At 38.2% G+C, this 17,335-nt stretch overlaps 2 protein-coding genes across 13 annotated transcripts in view; one reads left to right on the top strand and one right to left on the bottom strand.

The window, feature by feature from the left end:
- Positions 1-9,319, bottom strand: part of HYCC2 (hyccin PI4KA lipid kinase complex subunit 2) — a 77,950-nt gene extending 68,631 nt beyond the window's left edge. For 3 of the 10 annotated variants that reach the window (XM_077884844.1, XM_077884837.1, XM_077884846.1), the window contains exons 1-2: positions 8,967-9,059; positions 8,105-8,138 (exon numbers count right to left, since the gene is read on the bottom strand). The gene's annotated coding sequence lies outside the window, so the exon portion shown is untranslated. Of the gene's footprint in view, positions 1-2,553; positions 2,629-8,104; positions 8,139-8,555; positions 8,581-8,811; positions 8,937-8,966; positions 9,062-9,201 lie in introns of those variants that run through there. The other 7 variants (XM_077884845.1, XM_077884840.1, XM_077884841.1 and 4 more) reach the window with 6 other exon arrangements.
- Positions 8,558-16,486, top strand: NDUFB3 (NADH:ubiquinone oxidoreductase subunit B3). 3 transcript variants are annotated; one of them, XM_077884851.1, is made up of 4 exons: positions 9,349-9,428; positions 12,293-12,365; positions 12,929-13,070; positions 16,194-16,486. In XM_077884851.1, the coding sequence occupies exons 3-4, from the start codon at positions 12,931-12,933 to the stop codon at positions 16,348-16,350; spliced, it is 297 nt and encodes a 98-aa protein (XP_077740977.1). In that variant the 5' UTR covers positions 9,349-9,428; positions 12,293-12,365; positions 12,929-12,930; the 3' UTR covers positions 16,351-16,486. The 3 variants fall into 3 exon arrangements, with proteins under 3 accessions (XP_077740975.1, XP_077740976.1, XP_077740977.1); XM_077884850.1 differs by lacking the exon at positions 12,293-12,365 and having other exon boundaries at positions 9,269-9,428; XM_077884849.1 differs by lacking the exons at positions 12,929-13,070; positions 16,194-16,486 and having other exon boundaries at positions 8,558-9,428; positions 12,293-12,367.
- Positions 16,487-17,335: the final 849 nt, after the last annotated feature.

The following is a 17,335-nucleotide window of genomic DNA, read 5'->3' as shown; positions in this document are numbered from 1 at the left end:
GACTCAGCAGAGAAGAGACGTATGGCAAAGACTACTAGTTCCCCCCAAATACGGATGCCTACCCCTCCCCCTACAGATCTACCCTATATGCTCAACTATTTCTGAACCTCACTTATAGCCAAATATGCCCAAATCATTAAGTTCTGGTAAACACTGTGTGGGTAATTCTAGAAAGGTTTCTTAAAAGATGAGAAGCGTGCCCCTTTTGTTCTTTGCCTTTCTTCTTCCTTCCCTTTGCCTAGAACTTGGATGTGATGGCTGGGTAGCTAGTAACCATTCTGTGATCTTGAGAATGGAAGCCTAAAGTGCTAAAAATGGCATAAGGAAAAGAAAGGAGGAGCCTGCATCCTTGACAACTCTATCCAGTTGCTCTAACAATCCTAGACTTCCAATTTCTGATTTTTACCCCACAAGACAAAGACATGAACTACTATCTTGTTTAAGCAATGGTTCTTTATCTCTCTTTCTAGCAGCCAAACACAATTCCTTACTGCTAAGGTGAAAAAGAGACTCCAGCAACAAATCTGTGGTCTAAGATGCCAACAGCCATCTCAGTTATGCTTCAATTTAATGATGATAATAAAATATAAGACATTTCCACTGAGCAGAGTAGAGTAGGAAGCAAGACTAAACAAAAAACCTGTACTCTGTGAAGGTACAGGCACCATTATAGTTCAGTTGGAGGGATGTTTATAGTAGTTTGGTACAGTGACAAGATTTCATAATATAGTAATTTCTTGCCAACATTTGGGAGTTATGTTCTAGAAAAGTAATGTGACTTATAAAACTGTGACTGGCAAGACCAAATTACATGAAAATAAGAGATTAGGAAAAAACATTTTGATGAAAGATGTTAAATCAGCTATTTAAAAGCTGTTCAAATTTTTTAAAAAAAAGTGACCTTTCTACAGAATAACCTCCTTCAAGTTTTAAGTTAATATTTATTGTTGTATGTATAACAATCAAATAAGGTTGAATTCCCATATATTATACAGATTATCATAATTATTTTAAACCTGCCCTATGGGGCACCTGGGTGGCTCAGTAGTTGAGCGTCTGCCTTCGGCTCAGGTTGTGATTCTGGAGTCCTGGGCTTGAGTCCCGCATCGGGTTCCCTGCAGGAAGCCTGCTTCTCCCTCTCCTCTATTTTTGCCTCTCTGTCTCTCATGAATAAATAAATAAAATGTTTTAAAAAATAAATAAACCTGCCCTACCTAGCTTGCCATTTAACATCTTTTATACTAATGTTTTTATTTATAGTTATTAAGTCTCAGCAAAACTTCTCAAAAATTCTTAGTGATGTGTCATTTTTTTTACTGTTTTTCATCCTTACATTAAGAAAATAGAAAATAATCTGAATGTATCCCCCCAAAATTTATATATTGAGATACTAACCCTCAAAGTAATGGTATTAGGAGGTGAGGCCTTTGGGAGGTGATTAAGTTGAGGGTAGAGCTCTCATAAGTGGGATGAGTACACTTAGAGGTACACTGATCTTGGACTTTCCAGCTTCCAGAACTGAAAAATAAATTGTTGTTTAAGCTGCCTAGTCTATCATACTTTGTTATAGCAGTCCAAACTGACAGAGACAAAGGTCTTTATCTTTATTTCTTCATCCCCCTGAATTTAGGCTAGCTTTGTGAATTGTTTTGACCAACAGAATGTGATGGAAGGAACATTATGTAAGTTCCAAAGCCTAAGCTCCAAAGACCGCTTGTAGCCCTATAGCTTCCACCTTTACCTTCTGAGAATGCTACCCTGAAAATGCCATGTAAGGTTGCCAGACTGGCCTAGTAGAGAATGAGAAGTCACACTGAGAAGACTGAAGAACTTTAATGGACAGCTAGCACCAAGTGCAAACAAGTGAGTGAGGACATCTTGGATCTTCCAACTCAGTCAATTCTCTAGGTAGATTCAACTACATGAGAGAGCCAAGTGAAACCAACAGAGGAACTGCTCAGTCAACCTACATACAGATGATGAAAAATAATAAATCTCTTTTTCCTAAGTCATTAAGTTTTGGCATAGGGTGTTAGGCATCAGTACTGAAAAACCTTCCCCTAAAAAAACAAAAAACCAAACCACCGAACTTTAAAATAATATTTAATAATTCCTTGAAGATGAGAAAAATCACTCAAGAATTTTTTTTATCTTTAATTCAGCTATTGTAGTATCCCAGAAGTCATGCTGACTCCGATGTTTCATTCCACTATGGTTTAAAAAATAAAATTAATGTATGAAAGTACAACGAGGAGCCATTAAAGTATTTTGCATGAAATAAGTAATATGTGATAGGCATTTCGGAAAGAGCACAGAATGGCCGGGAGAGAAAAAAAGACTGAGGCCATGATGACCCATGAGACTGTTGGCATGGTCCAAGTGAAAGGCCTAGAAAGAGGTTAGAGGCCTGAATTATCACTGCTGCTACTGCCACTACCATTAAATTTACTATGTATTTATGATGCACTAAATATTATAATAAGAACCTTACTTATATTTGCTCATTTAATCTAATTACTCTAATTTTTTTTTTTAATATATAAATAGACTCACAAGAAGCTCCCAAAATATGTGCCAGGACGTCCCAGGTACCCTTGGTCCAGTTTCTTCCAAGGGTAACATCTTGCCCTATGGTAAAATACCGAGACCCAAGAAATTCACATTGGCACAGTCTACAGAGGTTTAGATATCAACAGTTTTATAAGCGCTCATTTGTCTGTGTAGCTCTATACAATTTTATGACATATGTATATTTGTGTAACTACTGCCACAATCAAAATACAGAACTGTTCTAACAAAAGGCTCCATTCCCCCTGATTCTTCACCCCTGGCAATAATTAATCTGCTCTTCATCTCTATAAATCTGTTATTTTCAGAACATTATATAAATGGAATCATACTGTATGGAACCTCTTGAGAGTACTTTTTTTTTTTTTTTCTTGAGACTCTTCTAAGATGGTGCATTTATCAATAGTTCAATCTTTTTTATTGCTGCATAGTGGTCCATGGTGTAAATGTGCCAGTTTGTTTAGCCATTCATTTACTGAAGAATATCTGAGTTGTTTCCAGTTTGGGGCTGTTAGGAATTAAGCTGCTATGAGCATTCATACACAGGTTTTTTTGGTTTGTTTTTTTTTTTTAAGATTTATTTATTCATGAGAGACAGCTAAACCGCTGAGCCACTTGGGCTGTCCTCATATACAGGTTTTTATGTGAATATAAGTTTCAATTTATCTGGAATAAATGCCTAAGAATGCAACTGCGCAGTTGTACAACTCTGTTTTTAATGACAAAGAAACTGAGGCTGCAAATGTGGAGCTGGAATTCTCATCTAGATAGTGTACTTCTGGGATCCCTGGGTGGCGCAGCGGTTTGGCGCCTGCCTTTGGCCCAGGGCCCAATCCTGGAGACCTGGGATCGAATCCCACGTCGGGCGCCCGGTGCATGGAGCCTGCTTCTCCCTCTGCCTATATGTCTCTGCCTCTCTCTCTGTGTGACTATCATAAATAAATAAAAATCAAAAAAAAAATAGATAGTGTACTTCTAAGTCCTAACTCTTCACACTCCTAGAGGTTGTAGAAATTAAGAGAAGTGAATTTAAAAAGTAGTAAGAGAATAAAGTCAACAGAACCTATCATTGCTGAGATGAGGAGTATATGAGTAAAGATTCAAAGATAATACCAGGTTCCAGCTTCAGCACATTAGATGATAGAAGATAAAATTCACTTTTAGATATACTATATTTGAGGGACCTGCAGGTCGTCCTCATCTAGCAGGCAATTAGATTTACAGAACAGGAACCAGAGATCAAGAAAAAGCTCTGGATTAAAGACATAGATTTAAGAATCACATCACATTTAGATGCTGAGCAAATAAAATCAGAGGGACAAGGTACAGATTTAGAAGAGATGTGACCACAGAACTCTGAAGAGAAACAAACATTCATTCCTTCTAGTCTTTTTCCACAAACAGTAAGTACTGTGACAGACTCCAAGTTCATATTAACTTTAGATTTTACAATCATCAAGTAGAAAGAACAGTAGTATACTCCCCACTACTTTTTTTCATTTAGAAAGAAAGAACTATAAAACTATAAAAAGCTGGTTAAAAAGCCCCACTCCTATCCCTGGGTGGCGCAGCGGTTTGGCGCCTGCCTTTGCCCAGGGCGCGATCCTGGAGACCCGGGATCGAATCCCACCCACATCAGGCTCCCGGTGCATGGAGCCTGCTTCTCCCTCTGCCTATGTCTCTGCCTCTCTCTCTCTCTCTCTCTCTCTCTCTATCATAAATAAATAAATAAAAATTAAAAAAAAAAATTTTAAAAAGCCCCACTACTACTCTGTTAATACCATAATAGTGGATACATGTCCAATGTACAAGGCCAAGACTGAACTCTAATGTAAGCCATAGACTTTGGGTGATAATGATGTATCAATGTAGGTTCCTCAATTGTAACTAATGTATCATTCTGTGGGAGATACTGATAATGGGGAGGATCTACAAGTGTATGGGGTGAGTACATGGGATATCATTGTACCTCCCACCCGATTTTACTGTGAACCTAAAACTGTTCTAAAAAATAAAGTTTAATAAAAAAAAATTGCTTTTAATCCTCAATATAAAAGAATATATTAAAAATTATTAGTTTCATTCCCCACTCAGCATCCAACTCCCTCTACAGGAATTTAAGCAAGTAAACTGACAAATCTTAGCAGCTAACAAGTCTTTATTAATTAAAAACCAAGCACTATCAAGTGTCAAGGGTTATGTCAATTTTACCTCAATTAAAAAAAAAAAAAAGAGTTAAGGGTCCATAATAACAAAAGTGATAAACTGAATTCCAACATTTTTGGGAGTTCAGTGTTTTACAATGAACAAAATAACTATTTTGTAACCCCTACTTTGCCATCCAATAAATTGGTGTCACTTACCATATATTTTTTTTAATTTTTTATTTACTTATTCATGAGAGAAACAGAGAGAGAGAGAGAGACAGAGGGAGGCAAAGACACAGGCAGAGGGAGAAGCAGGTTCCATGCAGGGAGCCTAACATGGGACTTGATCCCGGGTCTCCAAGATTACGCCCGGGGCTGAAGGTGGCACTAAACCGCTGAGCCATCCAGGCTGCCCACTTACCATATTTCATGACTTTTGTTGTATTTCAAACCTAGAAAGAACTATAATTCTATAAATGATCAAAGTCATTTATAGAATGACCTCTTAATATATTACATAATTGAGTTTTTACATCTTCTTCCAAAATTAGTCTACTCATCTACTTCTTCTCATACTTGTCTCCATGGCAGAGACCCAAACAGAAAAGCTCAAACTTTGTAAAAATGAACCAGGAATTTCTAAACAGGGCCCATGTCAAAGTCAACACATTCACAGTTCCAATTTTTAACATATTAACATATATGAATGAATATTCACACAAAAGATAAATGTATATTTTCACTGTATCATAGCAATATCACAAAAAGAACTTTAATCAAGAAAACTTCCAATTTTTATTTTCCAGTTCTATTTAATTCTTAAACTAGATAGCTTTTAGAGACATTTTAAGAGAACAAGATAAAGGGGCCCCTGGGTGGCTCAGTTGGTTAAGTGTCTGTCTTTGGTTCAGGTCACGATCCCAGGGTCCTGAGATTGAGCCCTATGTGGGGCTTCCTGCTCAGTGGGGAGCCTGCTTTTCCCTCTCCCTCTATTGTTCCCCCGCTTGTGCTCCCTGGCTCGCTTTCTCTCTCTCTCTCCAAATAAATAAATAAACAAACAAACACAATCTTTAAAAAAGAGAGAGAAAACAAGATTATCACTAAATATCTGTGCAAATTAGCACAGGTCTGAATTGTGGAAGAAATTAGTTTGTTTTATGGATAGTGACTACCAAGTAAAAACTAATCCAAACCAAAACAGTCAGGAAATTTTTATTTCTGGCAACTTCAGCTCCTGGTTAGAGACTCTAGCCCAGCTATAATGTTAAATGGTGAAATTTTATTGAGCTATAAGAATATTGGTAGATTTAGCAGCCTTTTCTTTCAAGGGAAAACTACCATTGCTATTTCATACCACAAGTATGAGAGCCATGAATTAGATCAATTCTAACATGGAAGCCAGTGGTGAACCACATCACCTAGGAGATGTTTTTTCCTTCAAAATGTATCTATTTCTCTTCACATTCCCCCTACCACTAAGATTCTGAAGGGAAGTGGAGACAATAGTTATGTGTGTATGCCTTTTTTTTTTTAACTCCTAGATTATTCTGATACATATGTAACTCTCTACCCTCAATGAGAATTCCTGAATTAGGTCCAACTCTATTTTTTTAAACACTGTATCAACAGCAGGCAAAGGATCAGAGCTACAAAGAGACAAGAGCTTAGAAGGAGGCTCTGCAGGTAACCAGCTGTATTCACACCAGTTGTAAGCAACCTTTAAGAGCTTTCTGCGCCAGCTCCTTCCAGAATTCATGATGTTATATTTTAGACCATGACAAATATCCAGTTCATCATCCGGAGAAAGGCACATAGTCTAGTAGCCAGATAAAAATATAAAAAGAAGCTATTTTGGGCATCAAAAAAACTAAGAAACCACAGAATGAAAGATAGAAACTCCTCTGTTCTTGCTTTAAAAGAACAACAAAGCACTTTTTTTGGTGCAGCTGATAATTTGGAGACTTTCTTTCCATATTTTATCATTTTAGTTTTTTTATTATGTAGCATTGTTTTTTCTATTATAAAGCTCCGTCAAGCTGAAAATCTTAATTATAGAATTTAATAAACTACTATTAAATGCCAAAACTGTGTATTAAAAAAAATTTTTTTAAATGAAACAAACTTAAATCTAAATTGCATGTCAAGATGGTTTAAGAGTTGGATTTAAAAAACTCTACAGGTCCGTTTTAGAACAAAAAAAAAAAAAATTATACTTCTTTAAGCCAGTGTTTCAGCTTCCTATAAACAGCTCCAATACTGAAATGTGTCAGGAAAGTGGGCTTCTAATGTTATAAAATAATAGGCCAATTATTATTATATTCTAATTCTGACTGGCGTTTCTTAAATCAGTTGGTAATTTCCTACTCAATGTTCAACTTTGTTGCATTCTACAATGACACCTACTGGCCGTTCAAAATCAGCCATTAGTTAGTTCTCTAAGAGCTCTTAGCAGGCTGGTTACATAAGAAACACACACACACACACACAGAAACACACAGGCACACACTCACACCACCCTGCACAAGCAGCAGAGATTTGTTCGCAGGTACTCACACTACAGAACTGCACCTACAGCAGTATTCTTTGAGACTGAGACAGTATTACTATTGCAAAAAGGTAAAAAAGACCAAGGAAAACACCGGGAATCAAAAATTTTGACTGAAGCACTGATAAATATTTGTGGTTAAACATTTCAGTACAAACTCTAATGATCTACCTCTCTTTACCAAATGATATTTAGAGGGAAAATCAAGAATCTTTTCATTTAGGCTCTGGGATATATTAAATCATCGCTAATACAAAAACGAAAATCGTACACGTGCTCACACTACCTTAGTCCTTATCTTCTCAGCCAAAGGCTACATACATTTCAACCAGCTTACATTTTAGCAATTTATGATGCGTCTTTTAAAGTTTCCCGGTGTGCTAGGACACCTCATTTTTAAGGCAGTCTGTGGTTCGGTAAACACATACTGAATGGAATTCCTATTTTATTCTCTATTCCACTGTGCAGTTGTAAAAACTCAGAAAAAGGGATAATTTACAGTTAATCCTGTCCATGGATTAAATCCTGTCCAGGATTAATTTAATTAAATTAAATTAAATTAAAAAACATGAATACATGTTTTTAACCTCCGTTGGAGAGGTTCCAAGAGCATACTCTTTTAAACCTAAGAAATCACTCATAACTATTCCGGGCAACTGGTTTATCAGGCGTAAAAGAGCATATTACTTAAAAGAGGACTTCTTCTCCCCTACCTTATGCCCCTAAAAACCACCACCACCTGATTTTCACGGTCTCTAACATCCACAATATTTAGGTGGGGGCGGGGGGGGAGGTTTCCCTCCCTAACAACTAAATTTCGAGTCCTTTTCCAACTCGCACTTACCTCCTACTATAGGTTTTTGAGGCTCCCCACTTTCCTGAAGATCAAAAACAAACAAACAAAAAGTATTTGTGATCAGCATTGACCGTTGGAAACAAATAAATTCATAAACACTACAAAACACCACCCTGGCTGCCCGTCTCACACCGACGCCTCTCTCGACCCAAGTCCGGAGTCGGGATAAGCTCGACCTGACGCTGCTCCATGCTGCTTCACCTCTACGGAGCCTGCCAAGGTAGGGAGCACGCAAACCAACGAGAAAAAAAAAAAAAAAAAAAAAAAAACAAAAACTATTCTGACACATCAAGAGGTTGCAAGACCTTCCTCCTCTTCCGAGAGCGACAACCTAGTTGTTTAGGTAAATAATAGCCAAGGGTTACATAATATGTAGCCATAAGGAGTTTGGAGGCTCTGACCGCCAGCAAATAGGCGTCTCTTCACGCACCCTTCCCACCTCGAGAAATGACCCTAAGAAGCAATTCTTAGGCTTTCTCTCCGGTGCCCGCAATGCCGCGCGCGTCCTTTCCTCTCTCCGAGCTTCGTGCAAGGAACTCCTCCAGCCCTCACGAGAGCGTCGTGCTCCCGCCTCTCTCCTCCCTCGGCCCTTGCCGCCGCAGCCTCCGGCCGCCCAGGGCCCCCACGTCGCCCCGCGACGCCCGGCCTCCCCCCGCCTCAGCTGCCTTCTCCTCACCGCCCTCCCAAGCTGCTACCTGGTCTACGCGAGGTTCCGGAACCACCGCCACTCCAGCTACCGCCTTCCCGGACCACCCTCGTCACATCCCCTCTGGGGGTTCCTGCAGCCCGAGAAGAAGAAGCCCTCCTGACCCAGCACTCCGCGCCCCGCAAAGACGCCGCCGCCGCCTACCTGTCACCCCGCTGCCTCCGGCTTCTTGCCGCCACCGCCTCCCGCAGCAGCCTGCCAACTGCAGCGCAACAACCAGCCTTCCCATTGGCCGAGTCCACGCTCCAAAAACTGCCTCCCTCATTGGCTGGAGCATGTTCGCGGCCCGCCCTTCTGTACGGCGTCTAAGGATTCCGGCCTCCGAGCAGGGGAAACATCGCCTCTGCCCTGCCATTCCGTCCTGCACAATGATTCTTACCTCAGTCAGACCACCGATGCACAGATGCGCGGAAAAAAAATGTCGAACTCCACATCCTTCGCGTTTTCCTCTCCCGTCGGTCCACGAATCCGTGGCCCGGTGCGGAACGGTTGAACGGTTCTCCTGCTTTCCTGCCGAAAGGCACTCCGAGAGACTACTTCCGTTTCCGCTTGGCTCGGGCTGGAGGATTGACTCTTGAGTGTCGTGAGAGGTCAGATTGCTGTCAGGTAAATTAGAGGTGGTGGGACACCTCTTGATCAGGAGTAACCGTGCAACACTGTTCTGGGGATTGTAGAAAAGGGAGAGACTAAGTGGAGAACCGTCTTGAGAGTCTGTAACCTCGAGGGAAGGGGATCAAAGAACTAGCACTAGAGAACAATGAAGTCCTGGGGTTAGAGAAGGGCCCTTGGCAGAAGGATGCGGTGACAATTACTGTAGTTAAGTCCATGTGCTTTTTTTCCTACTTTCCCACCCGCAAACCCCCCGCCGTGTATTTTCTGGTGGCGACCTTTGAGTTGCCTAAAGGCAACGGCCCCAAATCGAAACATTGTAAAATAAGAGGATAATCGCAATAGTAAGGCTTTCCTAGTGTGAATGCGTATGACAACGTTAAAGAGAAAAAAAAAACCAGGTTACAGAATTACATCCATTTTTAGAGTGATTACTGTTTTTAAATTGCCATATAAGTAGGTGCAGGGACACTAAAAGTCACTTGTGTTCGTTTTATTTTCTAGTGTTCTTAGTCATAAGTTTAAAAACGAGGAGTGGTTGGGATATATACCTGAAAGTCATTAATAAACCATTAAATTACATGTACTATAAATGACATTATTCTTTAAAAAAAAAAGTATTTATTTATTCATGAGAGACACAGAGACACAGGCAGAGGGAAAAGCAGGCTCCATGCAGGAGAGCCTAGAGCAGGTCTCGACCCCAGGACCTGGAGATCACACCCTGAGCCAAAGGCAGACGCTCAACCACTGAGCCACCCAGGCGCCCTGAAGTAGAAGTGATTTTTTGAAGGAAAATGAAAAGTTCTCTAGAAATTGTATTGTTCAACTTTCTAAAAAGTCATTGAGATACTCTGTTTAGTCAATGACTATAAAGGGATGCTTTCTGGAACATTTTAATGAGGTAGAAGAGAAAACACATTGATTTTGTTAAAGGAAATTAGAAATTAGTATGTATACTTTCATGTTTTTGTTCAAAGATTTATCTCCCAAGTTAAAATTTGAACATAGTAATATTGTAACTTTGGAATAGCCTTCATACATGGTAATGCCCATATATATATATATATATATATATATATATATATATATATATATATATATATTTTTTTTTTTTTTTTTTTAAGGGAGGGTGCAGAGAAAATCGTAAGCAGGCTCCTTGCCCGGCATAGAGCCTGACGCAGGGCTTGATCTCAAAACCCTGAGACCATGATCTGGGCTGAAATCAAGAGTTGGACACTTGGGGATCCCTGGGTGGCTCAGCAGTTTAGCACCACCTTTGGCCCAGGGCGTGATGCTGGAGACCCGGGGTCGAGCCCTACATCGGGCTCCCTGCGTGGAGCCTGCTTCTCCCTCTGTGTTCTGTCTCTCTCTTTCTCTCTCTCTCTCTGTCTCGATGAATAATAAATAAATAAAGCTTTAAAAAAAAAAAAGAATTGGACACTTAACCGACTGAGCCACCCAAGCGCCCCTCCATGTATATTTTTAAAATCAAACTATTTCATCAAAAGATTTTGATATTTGTTTTGTATTCCCTTCCAAGTATGTTAATACTCAATTAGGGTTAGCATTCTAGAATTGATATTTGCCAAAATAAGAGTTTGTCTTGCAATCTTTTTAAAGATTTTTAAAATGAAACAAATTTTTTTTAAACATGGTTTGAAGCCAAGATGTCCTTCTAATTAAACACTTCTAAAACTATTTCTTTTATAATGTATTGAATCTCAAAAGTCAGCCTGAAATCTGAAACGGTAACTTTTTTCCTTTATATTATTGAATACACCAAATAATAATGAAATAATAGATCAAATGTTTCATTTGAAATTGTGGATGTTTTTTTAACTTGTGTTTGGTAGTTACTGGGTTTCATTCTTTTTTAAATGTAAAAAACATTAAAATAATGTTTTGTGATTATCCTAGTATTTCTAAATATTAAAGTGTTGGTTAATTTGTCAGAATTGCTATGTTTAAACCCACAATATTCTTGGGAACTATTGTTTAATGGAATCAACATTTCACATGATGTATCTTTAGTATACACTATCTAATAATTACCTCTGTCTTCTAAAATGCCGTGTAAGAGCCCTGCCTTATTATTGAGCCTGTTCGTGGTTATAAATGCAGACATTATGGTAGTAATTATTTGGTTTGGTTTTATTTCTGGAGAGCAGTGATTATAGAATTGCTACTGCTAACCTTATACAAAGGGGGTATTAATTCATACACCCTTAATTTGAAATTCATAGTAATTTAAATCGGGACTGAACTAAAGTTTATTTTTACATTATCTATAAAAATAATACTGGCGGGGTGCCTGGCTGGCTCTATCCATAGAGCATGTGACTCTTTTTTTTTTTTTTTTTGAGCATGTGACTCTTGATCATGGGGCTGTGAGTTCAAGCCCCATGTTGGGTGTTGAGAGTATAAATAAACTTAAAAAAAAATCACTAGTAAAACTGAAGTCTTTATTATAACTATTACAGGCATATTTTACTTAAAGAGCCTTAGGGGTCCTAAGGTCTCTTTGGTCAGTTCAGGAGTCAGCAAACTACAGCCTGCTGACCAAATCCAGCATATTGCCTGTTTTTATACTGCCCATGAAGTAAGAAGGTTTTACATATGAACATTTGGAATAAATTTGCTAACTAAAGAATGCTAACTTTGAACCCCAGTTAAGCAAAATGTTATCCCCAAAAAAGGGAATTTCATTTTTTCATCAGACTTGTTTTCTAAAAAAATTATATACTTTGAATCTTATCAATGAAATTCTTTTCTCTTGTTATATAACTACCTATAAAATATACCTGATTTTACCTCTTGGTCCACAAAGCCTAAGATATTTACTATCTGGCTCTTTACAGAAAAAGTTCATGTGACCATAGATATTTAAACACAGTAGCACTGCATTTTAAAAGAATCATCTGAACAAAGCAGGTAACTAAACAGTATGTACATTTTCATTTCATTATGCACTGAAAGGACTAAAAAGAAAGAAACGGTATTGCTTAGAAGTTAGGAGCTAGGGCTTTTAAACCAAACTGCAAGGTTCAAAACCAATTGTACCGTTTACTGTTTTTGTTACCTTCAGAAAGTTACTTACCTTGTTGAAGCTTCATGATCTTCACATATAACTGTAATTTAAGGTCAAAGAGTTGTTTTAGGAGTAATAGAATTAATACATGTTAGAGCACTTTAATGCACCTGGCACATAGGGCACAAGAAATGTTTGCTGTTCTTGTAATGCAGAAAGGAACAAAATAGTAAATGGTTTTCTCTGAGTGGGAGGATTATTGACTTTTTCTTTTTTATATTTTGTATATGTGTATTTCCTAACTGTAAATATGTTAGTTACGTAATAGGATGCTGTTTTATAAAACCTATTAACTCAGAATTTTTAAGTATTTATACTGGCTCTCTTTTTAAAACATTAACAAATGTTTGGGCATTTAATATCTACAGTCAGCATGTTTCTTTTTTACGTTAATCTTATCCTTTAGACATGGCCCATGGACATGGCCATGATCATGGCCATAGTAAACTGGAACTTCCAGATTATAAACAATGGAAGATAGAAGGGACACCATTAGAAACTGTCCAGGAGAAGCTGGCTGCACGAGGGCTAAGGGATCCATGGGGCCGGTAAGAATAATTAAATAATTTAGGCAATTTATTCTACAGGATCAGTATCTATGTTCCATTTTTTTCTTAATTGTTTTAGCTAGATTCTTTGTATTTACATTTAAATGTTAAAACGAGCTTTTCAAAGTTAGAAAAAGGCTATTTGAATTTTAATTGGGATCACATTAACTCAGAGCTCAACTGAGGATAATTGAGGTCTTAACAAGTTAAATCCCTATATTGTACACCTGAAACTAATATTGCACTGTATGTTAACTGGAATTTAAATAAAAACCTAGAAAGTTGGTGTCTTAACAATATTGAGTCTTCTAGACTATGGACAGTTTAGATTCAGTTTAATTTTCTCAATAGTGTTTTATTGCTTTAAAAAACAAACCTTGGGATCCCTGGGTGGCGCAGCGGTTTGGCGCCTGCCTTTGGCCCAGGGCGCTATCCTGGAGACCCGGGATCGAATCCCACATCGGGCTCCCGGTGCATGGAGCCTGCTTCTCCTTCTGCCTGTGTCTCTGCCTCTCTCTCTCTCTCTCTCTCTCTCTCTCTCTCTCTGTGTGTGTGTGACTATCATAAATAAATTTAAAAAAAATTTTTTTTAATAAAAATAAATAAAAAACAAACCTTGTGGGCAGCCCGGGTGACTTATCGGTTTAGCGTCGCCTTCAGCCCAGGGCGTGATCCTGGAGATTCAGGATCGAGTCCCACGTTGGGCTCCATGCATGGAGCCTGCTTCTCCCTCTGCCTGTGTCTCTGCCTCTCTCTCTCTCTCTCTCTCTTTCATGAATAAATAAAATCTTTTTAAAAAATAAATAAAAAATAAAAACAAACCTTGTATGTATTTTATTAAATTTATCCTGAATTATTCCATACCTTATGCTATTATAAATGGTATTGTTGAACTTTTCCAGTTTTCTTTACTAATGTGTGAAAATACAATGGAGTTTTATATATCAACTTTGTATCTTACTACTTTGCTAACTTCAGATTTTCAGTCTAGCAGGGTTTTTTTTTTTTTTACAGATTTCTTAGAATTTACTTAATAGATGAACATTTTGTCTCAAACCAGTATTATTTCTTACTTTTCAATTTACAGACTTTTTTTCTTTCATGCAGTGGCTAACACTACTAGTATAATGGATAAAAGTGGTGTGAGCTAACATCCATGCCTTATTCCTTTTTTTTGTCTTAATTTATTTTTTAAGTAATTTCTACACCCAACGTGGAACTTGGAACTCATGACCCTGATGAGATCAAGTGTTGTATACTCTACAGCTGAGCCAGCCAGGAGCCCCTGCCTTGTTCCTAATTGAGGAGGAAGCATTCAGTCTTTTACCATTAAGTATATTAGTTGTAGGGTGGTCATAGAGGTCTTTCATCCAATTGTGGAGTTTCTCTTGAGTGTTGAATCTTTTTAAATGATTTTTTGCAACTATTGAGATGCTTACATAGTTTTTTTTTTCTGTTAATATGATGACTGACTTATTTTAAAATACCAACCCAATCTTGCATTCCTGAGGTAAACCCTTCATCATGATATATTATCTCTTCGTATATTGCTGGATTCAATTTTCTGAAATTCTTTTTTTTTTTTTTTAGATTTTATTTGTTTATTCATGAGAGACAGAGAGAGAGAGAGAGAGAGACAGAGAGACAGAGACACAGGCAGAGGGAGAAGCAGAGAGAGAGAGAGAGAGAGAGGCAGAGACACAGGCAGAGGGAGAAGCAGGCCCCATGGAGGGAGCCTGACGTGGGACTCAATCCTGGGTCTCCAAGATCACGCCCTGGGCTGAAGGCAGCGCTAAACCTCTGAGCCACCCGGACTACCCAATTTTCTAAAATTCTTTTGAGAATATTTGCATCTGTGTTCATGAAGGATGTTACTCTGTAGCTTTTTTTTCTAATGTCTTTGGTTTGGGTATCTGATTAGATTTGATTAACTCATTTTCTAGTAAGTCAGATTTTTAGAGTTCGATGGTTTTTGTTTTTTATATCTTATTTTTTCTACTCATTAATCCTTACCTGTGAGAGAAGACTTTTTTTCACTAGAGCTTTCTCATTTCTGTTTACTTTCCTGTTCAGGATATTCAGAAAAATGATTGCCAGAGCAGGAAGTTGGTATTCTTTTCTTTTTCTTTTTTATTTTTTTAAGCAGGTCAGTCTTCTAAAGCTCAGGCTGCTATGACAGGGAAAAGTTCGGATTCTCTGGAATAATAATAATAATAATAATGTTGGGTGCCTGGGTGGCTTAATGGTTGAGTGTCTGCCTTTGGCTCGGGTCGTGATCCCGCGGTCTGAGGATCAAGTCCCACATCAGGCTCCCTGTGAGGACCCTGCTTTCCTCTGCCTATGTCTCTGCTTTTCTCTTGTCTCTCATAAATAAATACATAAATCTTTAAAAAAATAATGTTAAGTATTACATACTCTCTGTGCCAGAATATATCTGGTTACCCTGGTTAATCTCTGTAATAACACTATAAGGTAGATACTAATCATCATTGAATAAAAGGAAGCATGCCTTGACAGGTTAAGTTATTTTTGCAGCCTACAAGATTGTGAATCTAAGTGGCAGAACAGTTTGATATCCAAGCTTCTAACTTCCTCTTTAAATGATGCTGTAATGACTGACATGGGCAAAGCCACACAACTGACCTGTAATGAATAGGCTGAAATGAGTCTTGCATTTGAGAATTCTGTAAAAGTCTAGTTATTAATGACTATGAGGGACACCTGGGTGGCTCAGCAGTTGCATGCCAGCCTTCGGCCCAGGGTGTGATCCTGGAGTCCTGGGATTTAGTCCTACATCAGGCTCCCTGCATGGAGCCTGCTTCTCCCTCTGCCTGTGTCTCTGCCTCTCTCTCTCTCTTTCTCTCTCTCTCTCTCTCTCTCTGTCTCTTGAATAAGTAAATAAAATCCTTAAAAAAAAAAAACTGTGAAATCAAGTCTTATGTTTTATATATGAAACATGGACATATAGACCTAATTATCTTATGTCACAGTAAGATTCCCATTGTGATCCACTTACATAAGGTTGCATATAAGTCTGTTAGAAAGATGAAAATTAAATCTGTTTTACTCAGTGAATATACATAAGTTGTGTGTGATTATGATTTTCCCCTTTTTTTCCTCTAGCAATGAAGCTTGGAGATATGCAGGTGGATTTGCAAACAATGTTTCCTTTGTTGGTGCGTTATTAAAAGGATTCAAATGGGGATTTGCTGCATTTGTGGTAGCTGTAGGGGCTGAATATTTCCTGGAGTCCAAGAATAAAGATAAGAAGCATCACTGAAGATAATACCTGGAAGTATCTTAAAGGCTTCTTAATTCTCTTCTAAAAATAAGATTTCTTCAATGTAGCCTACTCGTCTGTGTTTTTCCTGTAAAAAATACTATTAAGATTTAATAAAGTAATAATACATGTGTCAGTCTGTTTTAGGGTTTGTTTTTGTTGTTGGTGGTGGTGGTGGTGGTTGGTTGCTTGTTTTAAAGATTCTAGTTATTTATTTGAGAGAGGGCTTGATCCCAGGACTCTGGGATCATTAGCTGAGCTGAAGGCAACCGTTTAACCAACTGAGCCACCCAGGCACCCCTTTCAGTCTGTTTTTATCATTCTTTCAAAAACAAAAAACAAACAAAAAAAAAACTCAGGGCTCCTGGCTGGCTCAGTTCACAGAGCGTAAGACTCTTGATCTTGGGGTCTTGGGTTTGAGCCCCACATTAGGTGTAGGGATTACTTTTTTAACAATGTCTTAAGCCATATCAGATTTGGTTTGAAATATTTGGGGGTATGGGTATTGAGTACCAGCATATATTTGAACAAATGAATATATTCTAAAAGGTTTTTTTTTTTTTCAAGTTTTTTTTAGTGTGATAAAGTTTGCCATCTTAACTATTTTTAAGTGTGCAGCCTGTGGTACTAAATACATTCAAAATGCGCAACCATCACCACCATCCATTCCCATAACACTTTTCATTGTTAAAAAACTGAAAGTCTAGGGATGCCTGGGGTGGCTCAGTTGTTAAGTATCTGCCTTGGGCTCAGGTCATGATCTCAGAGTACTGGGATCAAGCCCCACATGGGGCTCCTTGTTCACCTGGAGCCTGATTCTCCTGCCTCTGCCCTTCCCCCAGCTTGTGCTATCTCTCTCTCTCAAATAAAATCTTTAAAATAATAAATAAATGTAAATGGTCTAAAATTGAAACTCTAAAACCTTTCAATTAAAACACATTGTCAGCTTAGGCAAAAAGGAAGACCCAACTATAAGCTGTTTACA

The sequence above is a fragment of the Canis aureus genome, chromosome 36 (assembly GCF_053574225.1).
Source record: "Canis aureus isolate CA01 chromosome 36, VMU_Caureus_v.1.0, whole genome shotgun sequence".
Taxonomy (NCBI): Eukaryota; Metazoa; Chordata; class Mammalia; order Carnivora; family Canidae; genus Canis; species Canis aureus.
The sequence above is the reverse complement of the archived record's forward strand: the minus strand, read 5'-3'. Positions and strand labels throughout refer to the sequence as shown.